At 40.7% G+C, this 19,930-nt stretch overlaps 1 protein-coding gene across 3 annotated transcripts in view; it reads right to left on the bottom strand.

Annotated features, from left to right (window-relative positions):
- PTN (pleiotrophin) overlaps positions 1–19,930 on the bottom strand; it is a 107,696-nt gene that overhangs the window by 19,171 nt on the left and 68,595 nt on the right. For all 3 annotated transcript variants that reach the window (XM_002711960.5, XM_008258043.4, XM_070071339.1), the window contains 3 exons: positions 6,456–6,571; positions 4,324–4,497; positions 1,506–1,667 (listed from right to left, as the gene is read on the bottom strand). In XM_002711960.5, coding sequence (XP_002712006.1) covers positions 1,506–1,667; positions 4,324–4,497; positions 6,456–6,570 — 451 coding nt within the window. In that variant the 5' untranslated portion in view covers position 6,571. The remainder of the gene's footprint in view (positions 1–1,505; positions 1,668–4,323; positions 4,498–6,455; positions 6,572–19,930) is intronic.

Consider the following 19,930-nt stretch of genomic DNA (forward strand, 5'->3'; position numbering starts at 1 on the left):
GTTAGCGGAAGTAGTCCCTGCACTAACCTCAACCCTGATGATCCCTATCAAATAAGCAACAAGCAGGACTTTTTATGATCTAGAAAGCACAGTCTGGACCCTAGACTCATTGTCAGCAGGTACAGCCTGCACTTGGCCAACTTGACATCAGAGGTAACTATTTTGTGGACAACTCTATCAGAGGCTGAAGAATCCCTCCTGACCACCAGCAGCAAACCAACTGATACCTCCAACCTTCTGGGGATCTTTTTACTTTTTTCCTATTTTCACTTATTATGAACATGTAATACAATGTCACTACACTGAGTTACTCCTCATAATGAAGCTGGCCATATGTATGAGTTCCCAGGACCATTGTGGGGTTCCAATATGAGTTGGGGCCAAGAGGGTATTTTACTTTCGAGTTCACTGGAGCCTATTACATGGGTTGGCCAAGACATCTCTAACCAAGTGCCATGATATTGGTGGCTTAAGCAACAGAAATGTATTTTCTCATAGTTCTGAAGGCTGGAAATTTGGGATCAAGGTGTGTGTAGGGCTGTTTCCTTCTAAGGCTTCTCTCATTGGCTTGTGGATGGCCATCTCCTCCCCCTTCTTCACATCATTTGCCCTCTGTGTGTGTCTCTGCCCTCCTTACCTCTTCTTATAAGGATACCAGCCATACTGTATGGCCATACCGGTCATACTTGTATGACCCGATTTTAACTTAGTTAACTCTTTAAATCCCTAACTCCAGTTTTTATCACATTCTGAGGTCTTGGAGGGTAGAACTTCAACATATGAATTTTTAGAGGGAGGGGACAAAATTCATCCCAAAGCACCCATGAAATAAAATAATTTAATGCCTCCTTGACCTCCCATGGCTGATATTCTATTTGTTTCAAACAATAGCCATCAGATTTGTTTTTGGTTTACTTTCTCCAGCCAGAAGTAGAAACTGACTTTCTGGAAAAGATAGCTCTATGTAATTTTTAAATTCTGTGATTTGAATGTAGCTGGTAAGCTAATACAACCCCAAGATACATAATGTCTCTGAAAGAAGTACAAGAAATACAGAAACTATCAAGTTATGCAGTGGAGAAAGGGAAAATGTGAAATAATTTCCCTGATTTGTGAAAACTATTTCAAATGATCTGAAAAGGGTTTGATATAAGCTTTTGTGCCTCGTGCACTTCATAAGCATTTTTTTGTCAGGATATGATTCCAATGTAAAGGATACATGGTCACCATACAATTGCAGCCTTAACCGGCCTGCTTGGCTAAGTTAGTTACTCTCATTATGAGACAGTACCAATGACCTTATTTATGCACAGGATTTCAACTTGAACAACAAACAGCCTATGGGAAGAACTTTCGTGATGCCCAACACACAGAACTTTTTCAATCACTTTCTTAAGGTGACTCACCTTATATTTCCTTCTGGCAAAAATTCAGATTTCCACACGTGAAAATCTTGCTTGACGCCATTAATTTGTTAAACTTGAGGTATAATGGCAAGGACCTACCTTGAGGTTTGGGCTTGGTCAGTTTGCCACAGGGCTTGGAGATGGTGACTGTCTTCTGGCATTCAGCATTGTGGAGGGCTCGCTTCAGACTTCCGGTTCTGGTCTTCAGAGCGGTGTTCAGATCACATTCTCCCCAGGCCTGGAACTGATATTTGCATTCCGCTAGGGACAGGGTAGGACCAAACAGAAATTCTTGAAAGTTTCTATTGTAATACCATGAAAATAAATATACACTTTTGCTTTTAACTTTTCGGACTGAGATAATTGTAATAAGCAATAATACATAAAGATTGCATGCACTCCTCACCCAGATTCTCCCAATTGTTACTGCTCACTTACGTATAACACACAACACAGCCCTGAAATTGATATTATTCCATGGAACGTTTATTCAGAGTTCACCAGTTCTATAAGAAAAAATATTTATTTTATTTATTTGAAAGTCAGAGTTATAGAGATTTTCCATTCGTTGGTTCACTTCCCAGATGGCTGCAATGGCCAGAAATGGAGCAGCCAGGACACAGACGGGCCCTCACATGGAATGCCAGTATCACAGGTGCCTCAACACCAGCCCCAGTGGTGTGAATTCTTGGCATATGTGCTGATGTAGGTGACCACCATCATCATTAATATACAGAACAGTTGCAACTAAAGGACTCCTTGGGTTATGATTTGTAGCTTATCACTTCCTTCTTTCCCACCACCTCAGTCCTTCACAGCCACCAATCTCTTCTCCAGCTCTATAATTCTGTCATCTTCAGAATGCCATGTGTGAACTCTTGAGACTGGCTTTTTTTCACTTAGCATAATTTCCCAGATCCATTGATCCCTCAATTTATGTTTATTGATAGTCGGCTTCTTTTTATTGATGACTAATTTTCCATAGCTTGCTGAACTCTTCACCAGAAGTACATCTGGGTTGTTACTGGTTATTGGCTACAAAAATAAACCTCCTATGTACATTCAAGTACAATTTTCTGTGGAAACATGCTTTTATTTTCTTTGTGTAGATTCCTGAGAAACGGCTAGATTGCATAGTAAACACATGTTCCGTTTTGTAAGAACTGCCCATATACTCCCAGTGTGCCTGTATCATTTTATAATTTCATTAGCAATATATGGATTATCTGACTTCTCTATGATCATGCTGGAATTTGCTATTATCACTACTAGTTAAAAATACCTACTCTGATTGGTGTATAGTGATATTTCAGTATTTCTTAAACCTCCATTTCCCAGGGGCCGGCATTGTGGGTAATGGGCTAAGCCTCAGTCTGTGGCGCCAATATCCCAAATGGGTGCCAGTTTGTGTCCCGGCTGCTCCACTTCCGATCCAGCTCTCTGCTAAGGCCTGGGAAAGCGGTAGAAGTCCTTGGGCCCCTACACCTGTGTGGGAGACCTGGAAGAAGCTCCTGGCTCCTGGCTTTGGATCGGCGCAGCTCTGGCCTTAGCGGCCATTTGGGGAGTGAACCAGTGGATGAAAGACTTTTCTCTTTGTCTCTCCCTCTCTCTGTAACTCTGCCTCTTAAATGAATAAATAAATAAAATCTCAAAAAAATTCCATTTCCCCAATGGGGAAAGAAGTTGCACATCTTTTCAGATATTCATTTCCCCCCTAAAGATCCTTTTTGGTAAAATGTCTGTTAATGTCTCTTCCCACTTTATTTCTAGAGAGTTAATTTCTTTCCTGTTGAGTTTTGAGAATTCTTCAGATATTCTACATTTTTATCCTTGGAAACATACTTTTGAAATTTTTGTAGCTGAATCTTTAAGGCTCCCATTGTGTAGTTTAAGATCAAATGTATCTGGGTTCCACCGTGCCTTTCCAGAACTTGTCTCCATTCAAAAAGTATTCCGAATACTACAGAGGTTGGAAAAGATATATGCATGCCTATTGTTTAGCTTTCTTCATGTGCCTTTAGACAATAGGGCACGTCTGGATCATCATGTTCCACCATGGCTAAGAAAGACAGAAAACCTGGAATGTGGAAGGAAGAGGCTTTTAGGGGTTCATGAATGAATTTAACGTTGGAAGTTAAGTTAAGTTGAGATGCGGTCTCAAATAGATTGGTCAGGACAGTGTGTAGCTGAAGAGTCAGCAAGAAAAACAACTGTGAAAAGTGGCTGTGGCCAGCCCTGCTGGGTTCTAACAAGCAAATCTACGGAGCTATATGGAGGATCAGGAGGAATCACAAGTGACCTGAAAGTGACAGAGGGAGACATGGAGAGACTGAGCAATAAAAGGCAAAAGGAAAAGAAAGGGAACTCAGAACGCACAAATAAGAAAAAATAAGAGGAGCAATGGAGGCGGGGGGGGTGGGGAGGGAGGGAGAGAGGGAGGAGGGAGGGACGGAGTTAAGGAGGAAGGGAAGGAGGAGGAAAGGGAAGAAGGAAGGAAGGAAGGGGGAGGGAGGGAGGGAAGAAGGGGAAAATGAAGAAGGGAGGGAAGGAAGGAAGGGGGGGAGGGAGGGGGAAGGGGGAAGGAAAGCGGGAAGGGAGAGAGGAAAGACCATTGGTCATTACTAGGAGGGATCATGTGTGTATTTTCTGTTCTTATAGGTAACGCAGTGGTTCTCAACCAAGAATGAATTTGACCCCTAGTGCCATTGGACGCGAAGTATCTGGAGGCATGTGTAGTTTTCACAACTGGCAGGCATGAAGGTGTTATTGGAAACTGGTAACTAGAAGTGAGCAACGCTGCTAAATATCTTATAATATACAAGATAGCTTCCACAACAAAAAATTCACCTGACCCAAAATGTCACGGGAGCTGAAAGTTGAGAAATGAAAAGCAATGGGATGACTGCCTGAGACTTACCTCCAAATTGCTTTTTCCAGTTGCAGGGGATCTTACATCTCTGGGTCTTCATGGTTTGTTTGCACTCTGCTCCAGTCCGAGTGCCCTCTCGGGTGCCGAGCCCACAGTCTCCACTGGTGGGCACACACACACTCCATTGCCACTCTCCACAGTCAGACTTCTTCACTTTTTTTTCTGGAAGATGGAAGAAAAGTAGTCAACATTTAGAAAATTCTACTCCTAGATTTGCATTCACTCCTGAGTGCCTTAATTGCAGCCTGTCTCTCTTCCCCCCTCTCTCTCCCTCCTCTATCTCTATCCCTTACCTTATTGTCCAGTAAATAGTAGAAACGTGACAGATGTTAGCTAGATGGTTGAATCAATGAACAAGAGAGGATAGAGAGGAAAAAACTGAAGAAGGAGCTAGAACTTATATTAGTTATATTATTATATTATTTTTTTTGACAGGCAGAGTGGACAGTGAGAGAGAGAGAGACAGAGAGAAAGGTCTTCCTTTGCCATTGGTTCACCCTCCAATGGCTGCCGCGGCCGGCGCATCGCGCTGATCCGATGGCAGGAGCCAGGTACTTATCCTGGTCTCCCATGGGGTGCAGGGTCCAAGCACTTGGGCCATCCTCCACTGCACTCCCTGGCCACAGCAGAGAGCTGGCCTGGAAGAGGGGCAACCGGGACAGAATCCGGCGCCCCGACCGGGACTAGAACCTGGTGTGCCGGCACCGCAAGGCAGAGGATTAGCCTAGTGAGCCGCGGCGCCGGCCCTATATTATTATATTATTATATTAGTTATATTAGTCTAACCCTTACTATGTGCCAGAGACTGTTAAGTAATTTACTGACAGCTCTTTTGAGGAGCAAACATTTCTATAAAAGAGAAGATCAGATAGTTAACCCTAAAAAATGGGAGACCACTCAATTAAAAAAAAAACAGTTGTCAGATTAGCCCTTTCAATGAAAACTGTTATTTCTCTTTTTTTCCAAAAAATGTTATCATAATTTCACTTATCTGAAAATAAGATATATGTCTTAATATATATCTATATATAGATAGATAGATCGATATATCTATAGATAGATAGATAGATAGATAGATAGATCTTCAACCAACTGGTTAACTCCAGAAATACTTTCAATAGCCAGAGATTGGCCAGTCCCAACCTGGGACCTCAGAACTCCACAAGGTCTCCCACATGGGTGGCAGGGATACAGGCACTCGAGCCTTCACCTGCCACCTCCAAGGGCACACAACAGCAGGAAGCTGAATTGGAAGCTGAGTAGCTGGGAATCAAATCGGACACTCTGTTACAAGATACAGACATCCCAAGCAACATCTTAACAGCTGTACCAAATGCCCGTACTCTTATTCCTTCCTGTGCCTTGTGGACAGAGTAGCATAATAAAAATATTGAGGATTACAGACTTAAACAGACTCCAGTTGCACAGCCTGTTTATTACCATGGGGGTGGAGTAGGGCTCTCCAAGTTTCACTTTCCTTCCTTGTAAGTATGAGAATGTTTGAGGAAGAGCGGTAACATAACTAAATAAGTAATCTGTCAACTGTGATTTCCGATAGAAATTTTTCTCCCTTTTTAGGATTAACTGATTTTTACATTTTTATTTATTTATGCAGGAGACAGAGAGTTCGCACCTGCTGTTTCACTTCCCAAATCTATACAACGGCAATAGCTGGGCCAGGATAAAGCAAGGAACTGAGAACTCAATGCAGCTCTCCCATCTAGATGGCCAGGACCCAACCATTTCAGTCATCCTCACTGCCTTCTGAGGTGTGCACTACCAGGAAACTCGACTTGGTAGTAAGCAGGGACTCAAAGCCAGGCACTCCAATATGGGAAACAGACGTCATAACCATTAGGTCAAATGCCTAGTCAGCCTTAACTCTTTCTACTACCTCTTCTTTTTAGAAGCACATGATTGCTGCTCAATATTCAACACACAATAGCTATAATATAATCAGACTCCAAGACTTATGTGCAGGGGCCATTAGAAAGGATATATCTTGTGATCCTCTGGATAACTGGAAGGCAGGAGGGAAGGGAGGGATGGAGGGAGACAGGCAGTGGGTGAAGAGGACATTAATCAGTGGAGCATCCCGCCTTCGTAACTCTACAGCTTACCTGGTTTCTCTTTCTTCCCTGCTTCTGCAGTGTCCACAGCTGCCAAAATGAAAATGAATGCCAAGAAGGCAACTGCAAATTTTCGACGCTGCTGTTGGTACTGTTGGGACTGCATTCTACGAGTAAGCAGAGAAAGAGAAGGGGTGGTGTTGACCTAAGTAAGGGAGATGGACTTATGGAACTCCCTTCAGCTCCACTTTCCAATTCTATAATGTTAGATGTTGCAAAGGTTCATATCAATTATCTTGGGCAGAAGTCTGTCTTCTTCCCCCAACAACCCCTGAAATAAGTTTTCTGTAATCAGTCATGTTCATGGACAAAAATGCAGCAGTTCTCCATTTATGATTTCATGACATTTTGCTAAGTATGCCTGTGGAATAGTGGAAGTGAAAAAAGTTTGAAGGCAGATATTTGAATTGACTTCTACATTAAATCTAGCTGCAAGCATCACTGGGAATACCAGCAACTACAGCCATCTTCAGAATTCCCGACAGTTCCTGGAACAACCTTAGTGCTGCATTCCACAGGGCTCATTTGCAGAATGAATTATCTGAACAAATATATGACTAGTGCTTAGTCTCAGTTGCATTAGTATTGACTAATGTCACTGATTCTTTTTATCACTTTCTGTGGTCATCACTATCATCTTACCATCTTTCTATTATTTATTAGTCAAAGAGTGAAGCACAGAAGTAGAGCCAGCACACCTATAACACATATCAAATGCACTTGTCAATTCACATGTGCGAAATATCTTCTAAGTTCTAAGACATAATTAAGATTCTTACACATAATTCGAAATTCCCCACATTTGATGTGACTTAAAATCCCAAGATAACAACACAAAGACTCCTGTGGAACTTGAAGCCACCTCTGAGTCTACGGTAAGTATGGTCACCTTGCCAAAACACCTCTGAAAACGTCTTAGTCCCAGCCCCAGGATAACACAATTCCCTGTGGCTATGCCGAGTGATTGACAACAGCAACTCACCTGGCAGTTATTTCTCTCTATCAGCTATGTTAATAGTGACTTATACACCATGTAAAAATTGCTGTAATGACCTGTGTTTATTAGCCTCGTGAATCTTTTTCCAGCACTGGTAATAGATTGGTTTAGGTATTTTTATATTCTTCTTAGTGTGAATAGCTTTTTCTTTCATACATATAACAGTTGAGATCATTCTGTTCTATAATTTGTTTCCCTCATTCAAAAATATCTATGAAATAATCCCTTTGTCAGTGAGTTGTCTCCACTGCTGTCACATTGGAAATGTTCTCCCTTACGAAAGTTTGCTTTTTGACATTGATAACTTTGGATTCCATTGTATGGTTAAAGCATATTTCACTTACAAACTAAAGTCAGTATTCTGCTCATTTGATCCTCTCACTGAGTCACAAGCCTTAATTCGCTACTTACCAACTCCATCATTTTCCTCCTGACGCTGACTTCCTATGATTATACCTTACTGATGGCCACAGAGATGAGTTCCGATTGACCCTGAGGCTTTTCCTAGATTCTTCAGTGAGCGAGAATGAAATGAGAATCCAGCTTAGAGTACCTGATTTGCAAGTCTTGTCGGAGTTCCCAGAGTTGAGGACACTGGTACGTTTGTACTACTCTGCCTTGTTATATAATACATTCAAATACCATTTGAAATTGTCAGGTGTGAATTGTGTCAAAATGGAGGACTTCTTGCTTCCCCTAAAGGATGTCTGAGAGTCTTCTTTCAGTAAAGTCACTTGAGAAGCAAAAGCTTCTCGTTTGAGTTTTCTTAAACTCAAAAAAGTAGAAGCTCAAAAAACTTTAAAGTTTAAAAAAATGAACTTTTCAGTTCATAACTTTTTGTTTATCTTTATTGAGTTTGAATTTATTCTTTTTTAGCTTTAATATTTAACAGTTTTTAAAGCTTTGCCACATTTACTTCATTTGTAGCCCATATCTATATATTTACATATATATATGCATATATACACTATTTTTTCTTGAAAACAGAGATTAATATCACAAAGTGAGTGATTCATGAAAATGATCATGATGTGTGAGAAAGAAGGGTATACATATGTATTTACAAGTTAGAATCTAGCTTCATGTTTAAGAATTATCTAGGTAATTCCAGAACAAATTTAGGCTGTTCTGAACCAGATTATTGTGAGAATTTGGAAATTTCCAGCACAGCTCTCCAGAGAAATTCTGACCAACCAACAGCTGAAAAGGAGTTGAAAAGCAGCCCAGAGCCCACTGGACAGGCATGATTACTGGACAGAAATGGAAACCTCTCTATCTTGCATAATAACGCAATACACACACACACACACACACACGTAAATTTAATAAGAGAAAGGGGCTATCCTCAGCAGATTTTAGCCTCTATGTTTCTTATTTTTTGTTATTAAGCTCTTACTTTTATCATTATTTTCCAAAGTATTCCCCTTAATCGTGCTATATTCATTTGTTTCAAAAAAAAAAAAAAAGGCCTGTACAAGTCAGAATTTCCTAATCATACACATTTCTGGTTTCTAGAGTGTTCTAATACGCCATCATCATGACTGAAAGATGAGCTGTGTGGACTAAGGGGAGTTTGGAATTGGGATGGGAGTGGGAGACACGGAATAGAGGTGTTCTGTCTGCTTCCAATATTAATTCTGAACAATTCTAACTCTTAAGTAGAAACATGGTGAATTTCAGCTCCTAATTCTCTATAAAGTAAAATGCACACGCGTCTATATTTATAGGGAGGTATCAGTATAAGCCGCGGGGTCTCCAACAGCTTTGACTTGGAGAATCTCTTTATGCTCAGCCTCTCTTCCTCTCCCTCCTGTTTTTCCTGTCATTCTGTTTCAGCCTATATTCTGATTGCTTAGATTTCCTCGGTAGGGAAAATGAATACAGGTCATTTAAAAGAAGAGACTGAGGGAGCTTAGAAATGGGATGATCAGAATTATCCAAAATTTCAAGAGTGCCCAATTACCCAATTAAACTGAAGGTGCCTTGATGTAATTAATACTTCAGTAACTAGCATATGAGCACAGAAGAGTTCCCCTTGCTTAGTTGATTGTTTATTCATTTTTCGCAGCAACTAAAGGCAAAAGCGCTCTCCTTACAACTTATCCCTATGTGTTTTCCAATAAATCATGCCAGATGAGTGCAGAAGAAAAAGAATTGCACATAAGAATGTGGTCAGAGTCATGACATATTTTCCACACTCAGGAAAATAAAACAGTAGGAGAATAAGGCTTCCTATGGCTCAATACTTTTATTTTTAATTTTATTTATTTATTTGAAAGTCCAGTTATACAGAGAGAGAAGGAGAGACAGAGAGAAGGAGAGGCAGAGAGAGAGGTCTTCCATTTGCTGGTTCACTCCCCAAATGGCTGCAACAGCTGGAGCTGTGCTGGAGCTGCGTTGATCCAAAGCCAGGAGCCTCCTCCCAGTATCCAACACGGATACAGGGGCTCAAGGGCTTGGATCATCTTTTACTGCTTTCCCAGGCCACAGCAGAGAGCTGGATGGGAAGTGGAGCAGCTGGGACTCAAACTGGCACCCATACGGGATGCCAGCACTGCAGGTGGCAGCTTTACCCCCTACACCAAAGTTTCAGTCCTGGCTCAGTCCTTTTAGTAATTTACTGTTTGCTCTTTCCCTCCTGCTGCCATCTTTCTTGTACTTACCCTGATGGATTTAATTTTGTGGAATTTAACAGTTAAGTTGAAGGATACCATAAATGAGTGTGCTGTCTAAAAATTACTATTGAATTATCCCAGGGAAGTCTGAAGCTTAAAGAACATTAAAGTTAAAGAAACTGGGGGAAATATTCATTTGTCAAGTCGCAACCTTTTTCTACAAGAATAGTTAATTAGAAAGAAGATTCCTCTTTCCTTTAGCATTTTAATAGGATCTAGAATTTTTTAAATGGTAAGATTTGTTGTGAACACAGCACAGACAAGGATGTTGGAAACCGTCCCTCAATGACCTGTTTGAAAGAATTAACATGGAATTTGGAAACCCAAATTGTGGATCAAACTTCAGCCCTGCTGTTTAGTTTTTGGGACTCTTCTTGGGCAAATAACAACCAGTTGAGCTGCCCAGTGCAAGTGGTTATAATTCCTGCTTAGGAGGCTTGAAGTGGAGGTGCTAAGATGTGGACACAGAGGTAACCCAGAGGGTGGGAATTGTCAGAACAGAGGTGCATTAGCTAATGTACCTGGGATGAAGTAGATGATGGTCTGGGTACTTGGTTTCCTGACACCCACAAGAAAGACCCAAATGGAGCTCCTGGCTTTTGGCTTTGGCCTGACCCAGTCATGGCTCTTGGGGACAGTTGGAGAACGAACCAGCAGATAGTGAATGCCTCTCTCTCTCTCTTCTCTCCTCTCTCTTTTCTTCTGTCTTTTCCCCTGTTACTCTACCTTTCAAACAAATAAATTAACCATTAAAAAGTAGATTAGCCAGCATGCCAACGTTGTGGCAAGGGCTTAACCTGCCGCCTGTAACACCAGCATCTCCTTTGGGGTCCAGTTTGAGTCCTGGTTGCTTCCCTTCCAATCCAGCTCCCTGACAATGAGACTGCAAAAGTAACAGGAGATGGCTCAAGTATTTGGGCCCCTGCAACCCATATGGGAAACCTGGTTGGAGTTCCAGTCTCCTGGCTTCAGCCTGCCCAGCCCTGGCTGTGTTGCCATTTAGGGAAGGAACCAGGAGAGGGACAATCTCTCTGTCTATGTCTCTCCTTCTCTGTAACACTCTGCCTTTCAATAAATAAATCACCTGTTTTGCAAAAAAAATCCACAATGAAGTAGAATATTGAGAAACATATTACTAGTTGCCAAATATAAAAGTTAGGTCACCCCTACCTGCTTGTTACTTCTGACAAGAAAATTCTTCCTTTTGAGAACTAGCAAGCATCACACGGTTTGCTAGTGAGGATTATCCCAAAATAAACAAAAGTAAAACAGTACCAAAAAAAAAAGATGCAGAAAGGTACATTTTGATTAACACTAACTACATGTTTTTTCAGCCCTACCAGGGCACAAATTCATTCTGCCCTTACTCCTTGGAAGTTTAATGCAGACTCAAAGGCCTCCATCTGAAGTCCAGAGGTCCTATGCTGAGAATTAGAGAATGTGTCCAAGCCCTTTAACTTGAGTGAAATGAGGAAAGTCATCTTAATTTGTAGCAATTCCTTATGCCATCAGTGTAGTGAAACCATTCCACCTCCCTCTTTTTATTTCAAATACCTCATACATCAATACCATCTTCCTCCCCAAATGAACACAGTACTTCATTAGACATTTTACGGACACCTGTCCTGTGCTAGCCACTGAGCTATGTCATCTCAGGGTACGGAAGTGACAGATGAGAAGATAGAAGCTTTGGCTGTCCCCATGAAGCATGATTTCCAATAAAGTAAACTGTGATGAAAAAATATTCCATTGTAATACAGCACGTCCTGAAAAGTACGGGCTGGCATGAAGTATAAGGGGAAGCAGCTATTCTGCAGTTCCCTTTCTTTATTAAAAAAAAAAAAAAGATTTATTTTATTTATTTGAAAGAGAGTTACAGAGAGAGGTAAAGACAGAGAGAAGGCTTCCATCCTCTGGTTTACTCCCCAGATGGCCACAACAGCTGGAGCTGCACCAGTCTGAAGCCAGGAACCAGGAGCTTCCTCCAGGTCTCCCACGCTGGTGCAGGGGCCCAAGGACTTGGGCCATCTTCTACTGCTTTCCCAGGCCATAGAAGAGAGCTGGATCAGAAGAGGAACAGCCAGTACTAGAACCAGCACCCATATGGGATGCGGGCACTTCAGGCCAAGGCTTTATCCCGCTGCACCACAGCACCTGCCCCAGTTCCCTTTCTTGATTGCAAATTGATCTAAGCCATGAAACCATCTAAGGCCAGAGATTTGACTTCCCTAAAGCTCCCTAGAGTTCAATCAAAACCATGTATAGTTGGGAATTCTGGTTGGAGAGTTAACTATTAATCACTTTCCTGATTATTCTAGTCATAGAGTCAAATGCTGATTTGTCCTTATTTATAAGAAATAACTGTAATTCAGTTTAAGGAAGATTGGTCCTGACTTTTCCAGTCAAGAAGGCATTTACTTAGTTATCAATTATATTATGGCACTTAGCTATACTCAATGACCTGTTTCAAGCACTCTACAAATATTGACTTATGTTAATATTAACTGATACTTGAATCATCATAGAAAGTGCATTAATTCACTCAATTATTTTAAAACTATGCATAAATAAGAGTTACATCCTCTGGTGTATAAACTGTTCTACTGGAAAATGGGAACAAGGAGCTGAATAAGATGGCAAGGACTCCTGATCCTGTGACGCTTACCTTTAGTGCACTAGCTAGAAAACAATATGTAAACAAATGGAAAAGTAAATAACAAATTCCTGAACAAAATTACTCCTGATTTTGGTAAACTTGTGAAAACTGTTGCTAGATGGCATGGTTGGAGGAGGATGGCTTCATACATACACCAACCCAGGGTTGAGAAAGAGCCAGGGAGGCGTGGCATCCATCCTGAGGCTTTGTACCATGGACCCCCAGGGATCAATTTCCCTTGTTCAGTACTCTCTTCTAGACTAGATGGCGGTGTTTTCGTCTCTTAGCTTTTGTAATTCTTCCAGAAATCATCCATCCACTTCTCATGGCTTTTGTTTTCCACACTCTGTTGTGATCTCTGAATCCCTCTAATTTTCCTAAGTGTAACCAATATCAATTCCTGACTTGTATCTTTTTCACTAATTGGCAATCCAGTCAAATCTAAAATATTGCCAGCTCATAAACTGATTAATTTCTAATGTCACAATTTTAAAACTAAAACCAACCAGCAAATCATAGTTTTTAAGAAACGTTTGGCCGGCGCCGCGGCTCACTAGGCTAATCCTCTGCCTTGCAGTGCCAGCACCCCGGGATCTAGTCCTGGTCGGGGCGCCAGATTCTGTCCCGGTTGCCCCTCTTCCAGGCCAGCTCTCTGCTGTGGCCAGGGAGTGCAGTGGAGGATGGCCCAAGTCCCCGGGCCCACATGGGAGACCAGGAGAAGCACCTGGCTCCTGCCATCAGATCAGCGCGGTGCGCCAGCCACGGCGGCCAGTGGAGGGTGAACCAACGGCAAAAAAGGAAGACCTTTCTCTCTGTCTCTCTCTCTCACTGTCCACTCTGTTTGTCAAAAAAAAAAAAAAAAAAAGAAATGTTTAACTTTGCCAAGAACAGAAATGACCAACTTCTTTTAAACACAAAATCCCAGTGTATTCTTTCCTCACATTTTCTGTAGCCTTTTCACCTCTGTCCTTGTTAATTTTTTATAAAGATGTGTAAGTTTCTTCAAGATGGCCTTTCACTTCAAAAACAATCCTAAATGCACAGGAGCTTGCAGAAATTAGGAAGAAAAAATAAATCAACTAAAAAAAGATTCAAAGGAAATTCATGTATTTTCTCTTAATAACATGACTGACATGAAGGTGTATTTGTTCAATTATTTTTTCAATTGAGTTAATTACATAAGGTGAACAAATTTCATATATTTCATATATACAGATCTAGGAACATAGCAATACTTCTCGCCTTACCCTTCCTCCCTCCTGCACTCCCACCATCCCTTCTCCTCCCTTTCTTATTCTTTCTTCATTTTTACAATTACATACTCTCTGTCTATTTTATTATTATAATCTTAATGCTCCATTAAGTAAAAAATTCAACAAAAAGTAGGAAGAAAAAACTCTATTCCTTAACAGTAGAGACAAGGGCTGTAAACAATAATCAAATCTCAAAATGTCAAATTTGTTCACATACATTACATATTTTGGACCCTACTAGTTTCCACAGATCATTTATTCAATTATTTTGATAAGCCAAATGAGTTCAAAAGGGCACTGAGTTGTTCAAAAGCCATCCATTTCCATGGCTGTCTTAACTTATTATAATCAAAAGAAGCTAGAGACTGACTCAGAATTTTAGAATTTTCTGGCTTCCTCCAATCCCTTTTTACATCCAACTGCTACAACTTGGTATAAAGGAACAAGTAAGAGTTTGGAAGCAAGTTAGAGCTGAGTTAAAATCCCAGTACTGGGACTAGCATTGTGGTGTAGAGGATTAAGCCACTGTCTGCAACATCCACATTCCACTGGGGGAGAGTTCATGTCCTGGCTGCTCCACTTCTGATTCAGGTCCTGCTAATGTGACTGGGAAAGCAGTGGAAGAAGGCCCAAGTCCTTGGACCCCTGCACCCCAGTGGGAGACCCAGATGGAGCTCCAGGCTCCTGGCTTTGGCCTGGCCCAGTGCTGGCAGCTACAGCTATTTGGGGAGTGAACCAACAGATGGAAGATCTCTCTCTCTCTGACTATGCCTTTCAAGTAAATAAATAAGTCTTCAAAATGAACTAATCATTCAAATCTCAATTCTGGCTAGGCAATATAAAGCAATACATTTAATTTCTCTGTAACTGATTTTCCTTAGCTCTGCATGTAAATATAACACCTTCTCCACAGTATTTTGGGGTTTGTGATTATGCAGGCAAACTATGTAACACAGCACCTGATAATGGCAGACTCACAATATCCACACCATACCTTTTTAAATTATGCTATAGCTTCCGGGTCCATCCATTTTTAATTGTACTAAGGTAAGAAATGGAGAGTTTGAATAGAATTTTCTTTTAATAGAATTCAAAACAATCCTGGACAGGAATGGTGATCCAGCTCTTCCCTTCACCAGAGTACTGGGCCATCTCTTAACTCACCTTCTTGCTACCTTTTTTGTTTCCATCTCATCTAAAAGTCTTTTGAAACCCAGGTATCTGAATATCTCAAAGGTTTTCTTTCTTGCAAGTATCCCTTTCACTACTTCCTCTCCTCTCCTGTATCCAATTTATAGATAGTCAGCCAGAAAGAAGCATTTATACTGTTTAAGCATAGAAACATTGTTTTGACCAGTCTTTGCCCATGGTATCTTGAGTGATTCTACATGAGTCCCCAAGCCCCTCTCCCTGGCAAGCCTTCAGCACTTTCCAAGGTTCAGCTCAAGGATTCCACTCCCAGTGAAGCCTCTGCCAAGGTAACAGTACCTTCTTCACCTTGGGAGCACAGTCACCATTCCCATTCCATAAACAGTGATGCCTAAGTGCGTACAATAAGGTGATATTTAAACAGCATTGCCCTCTCCAGACCATTGCATTTGGTAATCATCACGTCCCCAGACAACTTCTGTTTCTCTTCTTTCACCACTATGACTACCAATTGTGTTCTTTCTTTCTCCAAACCTAAACTAAAAATAAAATAAATCAAAATCACACATTATAATTGTGACACACAAAGAAAATAGAGGACTACAAAGCTGTCTAAGGTGGCAGATACTTAACAACCAGCTAATGCTCCTCACCAGCCACTGAGCCATTCCCATACACCAGTCAAGAAGTAAATTTGCATCTTGGAAAACTACTAGCAATACACGCCAGGACTGTTGAGGTCCCCTTGGAAGCACTGAAGCTTAGGAGAGCCTATGCTATCAAAAGCCTTGGATAATCATAAAATTTTCTATGTACACACATGTGTAATACTGATTGTGATTGTGGATGTGGATATATAATAGTGTATATACATACTCAAATACATCTTCCTTCAATAATCAGTAAGTCGTTAAAGGACAGAATATGATTTTGTTGTCATTGCTCAACATTTAAATAGCATTTGACACATAGGTGTCATTTATATATTTGTCACACAGTGAATAAAACAACTAAAGAAGAGACAAATAGCCTGGTATCCAATAGGATGACCAGCCATGGTGTCTGTAGTAGCTTTCCCTCAGCATAAATGATTGTTGAATGCACTATGAATTTATTTGTATTTGCTTATTACTTATCTCTCCCAAGAGCCTGTGAAGAATAGTGGCAAGTGGAGCCATTGGACTCACACAGAAAACTGCAGGTAAGGACACATGCAAAAATACGAGGGATCCTCAAAAGTCCAGGAAAACACAGACCATAAGAAATGCAAAAATTCAAAAAATGCTTTCACCAAAGTCAACTTATCTTTTGTCTTTTAAAATTTTTGCTTATTTATTCAAGATGCAGAAATACAAAGAGAGAAACAAACAGAGCTCCACTCACTGGTTCACCCATGAACTGTCCACAATAGCCAGGGCTGTGCCAAGCCAAAGCTAGGAGCTAGGAACTCAATCCAGGTCTCCTTTTGTCACGAACTTTAGAAAGTTCCTTCCTAAAGAGACATTTCCAGGGATCTACAGAGCACATCTGAGATACAACTAAAATACATTTAATTCATATGTTCTTTTTAAAGATAAAAGGGTCCGGGTTTATCATTTATTTATTTAAGAGGAGAGAGATCTGCCATTCAGGTCCCAAATGCCTACAACAGCTAGACCTGGACCAGGGCTGAAGCTGACATCCAGGGACTCAACCCAGATTATCCCACGTGATTGACAGGAACCTAATGACTTGAGCCTTCTCTGCTGTCTCTTGGGGTCTACATCACAGCAAGCTGGCGTCAGGAGCCAGAGCTGGGAATCAAAACCAGGCACTCTTTTTTTTTTTTTTTTTAAAAGAAATTATCAATTCCCAACTTGACTCTCACTGGGATTAAACATGACAATAGGTCTGCTCTGATTCCATCATCATTTAAAAAAAAAATCATCTATTATTTTTCACTTTATGTTTCTGTGTGGGAGCAAACTGCTGAAATCCTTACTTAATGTATACTAAGCTGATCTTCTGTATATTAAGATAATCGAAAATGAATCTTGATGTGAATGGAAGGGGAGAGGGAGTGGGAAAGGGGAGGGTTGTGGGTGGGAGGGACGGTATGGGGGGGAAGCCATTGTAATCCATAAGTCGTACTTTGGAAATTTATATTCATTAAATAAAAGTTTAAAAAAATAAAAAATAAAATAAAAAATAAAAAATAAAAAAAAAGAAAATCACCAGAAACCAAAGGTGAATAAATGTTTCTAGAATATTTGAAAAAAAAAAAACAGGCACTCTGCAGAATGTGGGCGTCTTAACCGCGTCTTAAGCACCAGGATAAACACCCACCACAGGTGTTAACATAGACTAGTCCATTTATTTCAAAAGCCAGCTTTCTATACCTCACTTATGAAATGGAGATGATTGTTAGAATTAGTTTTGTTCTAAGATTACAAAACCAAAAGATTCTGTTAGAAAAATACTCCATTTTTTTATCTTTCCACTTTACAAATTCACATAATAATGACGATTTCTTCTTCACGTTACATCTGAGATATATTTGCTATTATCAGGTATTTAGTAGTCTTGTTTTTCTTTATTTAAAGGTCAACTTTCTTGCTTTCTCTTTCTTTTCATTAACTCTTTTTCAACTCATGAAAATTGCACACTGGTTTATTGTCTAATGTTTTGACCACTGCTTTAGAGATGTATAGTCTCACAGAAACAAACATATTTACGATGAAATTTGTTACTGAATTAGTGAATGACTTTGGCCTTCTTGAACTGCCTTATTTAAATACTAAGCCTTGGGGGTGGCTCCTGACTTCAGCTTGGCACAGCCCTGGCTGTTAGGGGGCATTTGTGCAATGAACCAGGGGATAGGAGATCTCTCTGTTTCTCTTTCTCAGTCTGTCTGTCTTTCTCTGTATATCTTTCAAATAAATGATTTTAATTAAGGTCTAAAATTAAATGAAAAATAAGCACTAATTCTTGAAAGGAAGCGTATAAGTACACGTATACATGACCTCAGGTGCACCCTACTCACAGTAGAGAAATGACTCCAACACTTTTGTTTTTATCTAAATGCCTATCAATTAGACTAATAAAGTAGACCACTCGTTTAATTTTGTATGACTTAATGTCTCAAAAACAGAACTTTCAGGCTGAAATATTTCAATGGCATAGTGGCACCTAAAGGAGAAGTATGATACTGTAGACATTTTCTTTAGACATTCTTTCCTCAATTGTAATTGATTTTGCTTTTAAGACTTTATTTTAATTGCTTTGATAGGCAGAGTGTTAGAGAAAGGGAGAGAGACCTCTCACCTACTGGTTCACTCCCCAGACAGCTACAACAGCCAGGAGCCTGGAAATCCATTCGGACCTCTCACGTGAATGGCAGGCGAGCAAGCACTTGGGCCATCTGCTGCTCCTTTCCCAGGAACATTAGCAGGGAGATGGATAGGAAGCCGAGCAGCCGGGACTCCCAGAGCCCAGCTGGCGCTCTGATGTGCAATGTCAGCACCCAGGTGCAGCAGACTAATCCATCACACCACAGTGCTGGCCCCAGTTTTTATTTTAAATATTTATTTATTTATTTTCATGTACTTGAAAGTTGAGAGAGAGAGAGAGAAATCTGCCTTCCACTTGTTCATTCCCCCAAATGCATGCAACAGCTGTGACTGGATCAGGCTGAAGCCAGTACCCCAGAACTCCAACTCGGTCCCCCACTTGGATTGCAGGGACCCAAGCACTTCAGTCATCACCCACTGCCTTTCCAGGATGTATTATCAGGAAGCTGGATGGGAAGCACAATAGCCGTGACCCCAACTGGCACTCCGATTTCAGATGCAGGGGTCCCAGGCAGTGGTTAAGCCATAGTGCCACAATGCCTGCTCCAGCAATTCATGAGTTAATTTTAGAGCACCTGTCAAGGGCCAGGCTTGCCTGGGCTGGGGAGTGGGAGTGTGAGAAGTGAACAACATGATACAAATTTGTCCCTCAAAGAGTCCTTTCAATTAAAAAAAAATTGGATGAATAAGCATGATGATTCACTGTGATAAATATTATTTAAAAATTATACACAGAAGCCTATCTGAGTATAGGTCCAGGGGACAATTTTGCTTGTCAAGACTGAGCATGGCAGAGGGCTGGGGTGTCTTATTCATTTTATTGAAAGAAAATAATTGAAGTCTTCTAAGTGAAAAGGGGAAAAAGGGACGAGGATACCAGACAGAAAGGAATCACATAAGCAAATGTATGTGGGTGGAGCTTAAATAAAATATTCCGTGACAAAGTGTGGTGAGAGTATAGAGTATACAGCAAATACAAAAGGATGGCCCCCAAGAGGAGGAAGGGGAAATAAGTTAATCCTGGAAGCTGTGAGGGAGAAAGATAATCATTAAGCAGTCCCGAGAAGAGACAAGGGGAGATTACGGACAGAAGAGGCTGCGTGTTACACAGGCGTAGCTAAGCCCTCAGTCACTTGAAAGGCGTCAGCCGCCATACTCAGTAGTTCACGCAGAAATCTTCTGAATAGTACTTCTTTTATTGTTTTGGCTTTATTTTATTTTTTGTAATCAGTAGAGGTTTCAGATACTTCGGTTTGCTTTTTATTTTATTATAAAGATATTAAAGAACAAGCTCTAAGCCTCAAAAATTTCACACAGACAAATCTCTCTCTCTCTCTCTCTCTCTCTCTCTCTCTCTGCTAGAAAAGCGAACTCGGGCTGAACAAACGATGTTTATGTGTTTGCATG

This window comes from Oryctolagus cuniculus, chromosome 3, assembly GCF_964237555.1.
Source record: "Oryctolagus cuniculus chromosome 3, mOryCun1.1, whole genome shotgun sequence".
Taxonomy (NCBI): domain Eukaryota; kingdom Metazoa; phylum Chordata; class Mammalia; order Lagomorpha; family Leporidae; genus Oryctolagus; species Oryctolagus cuniculus.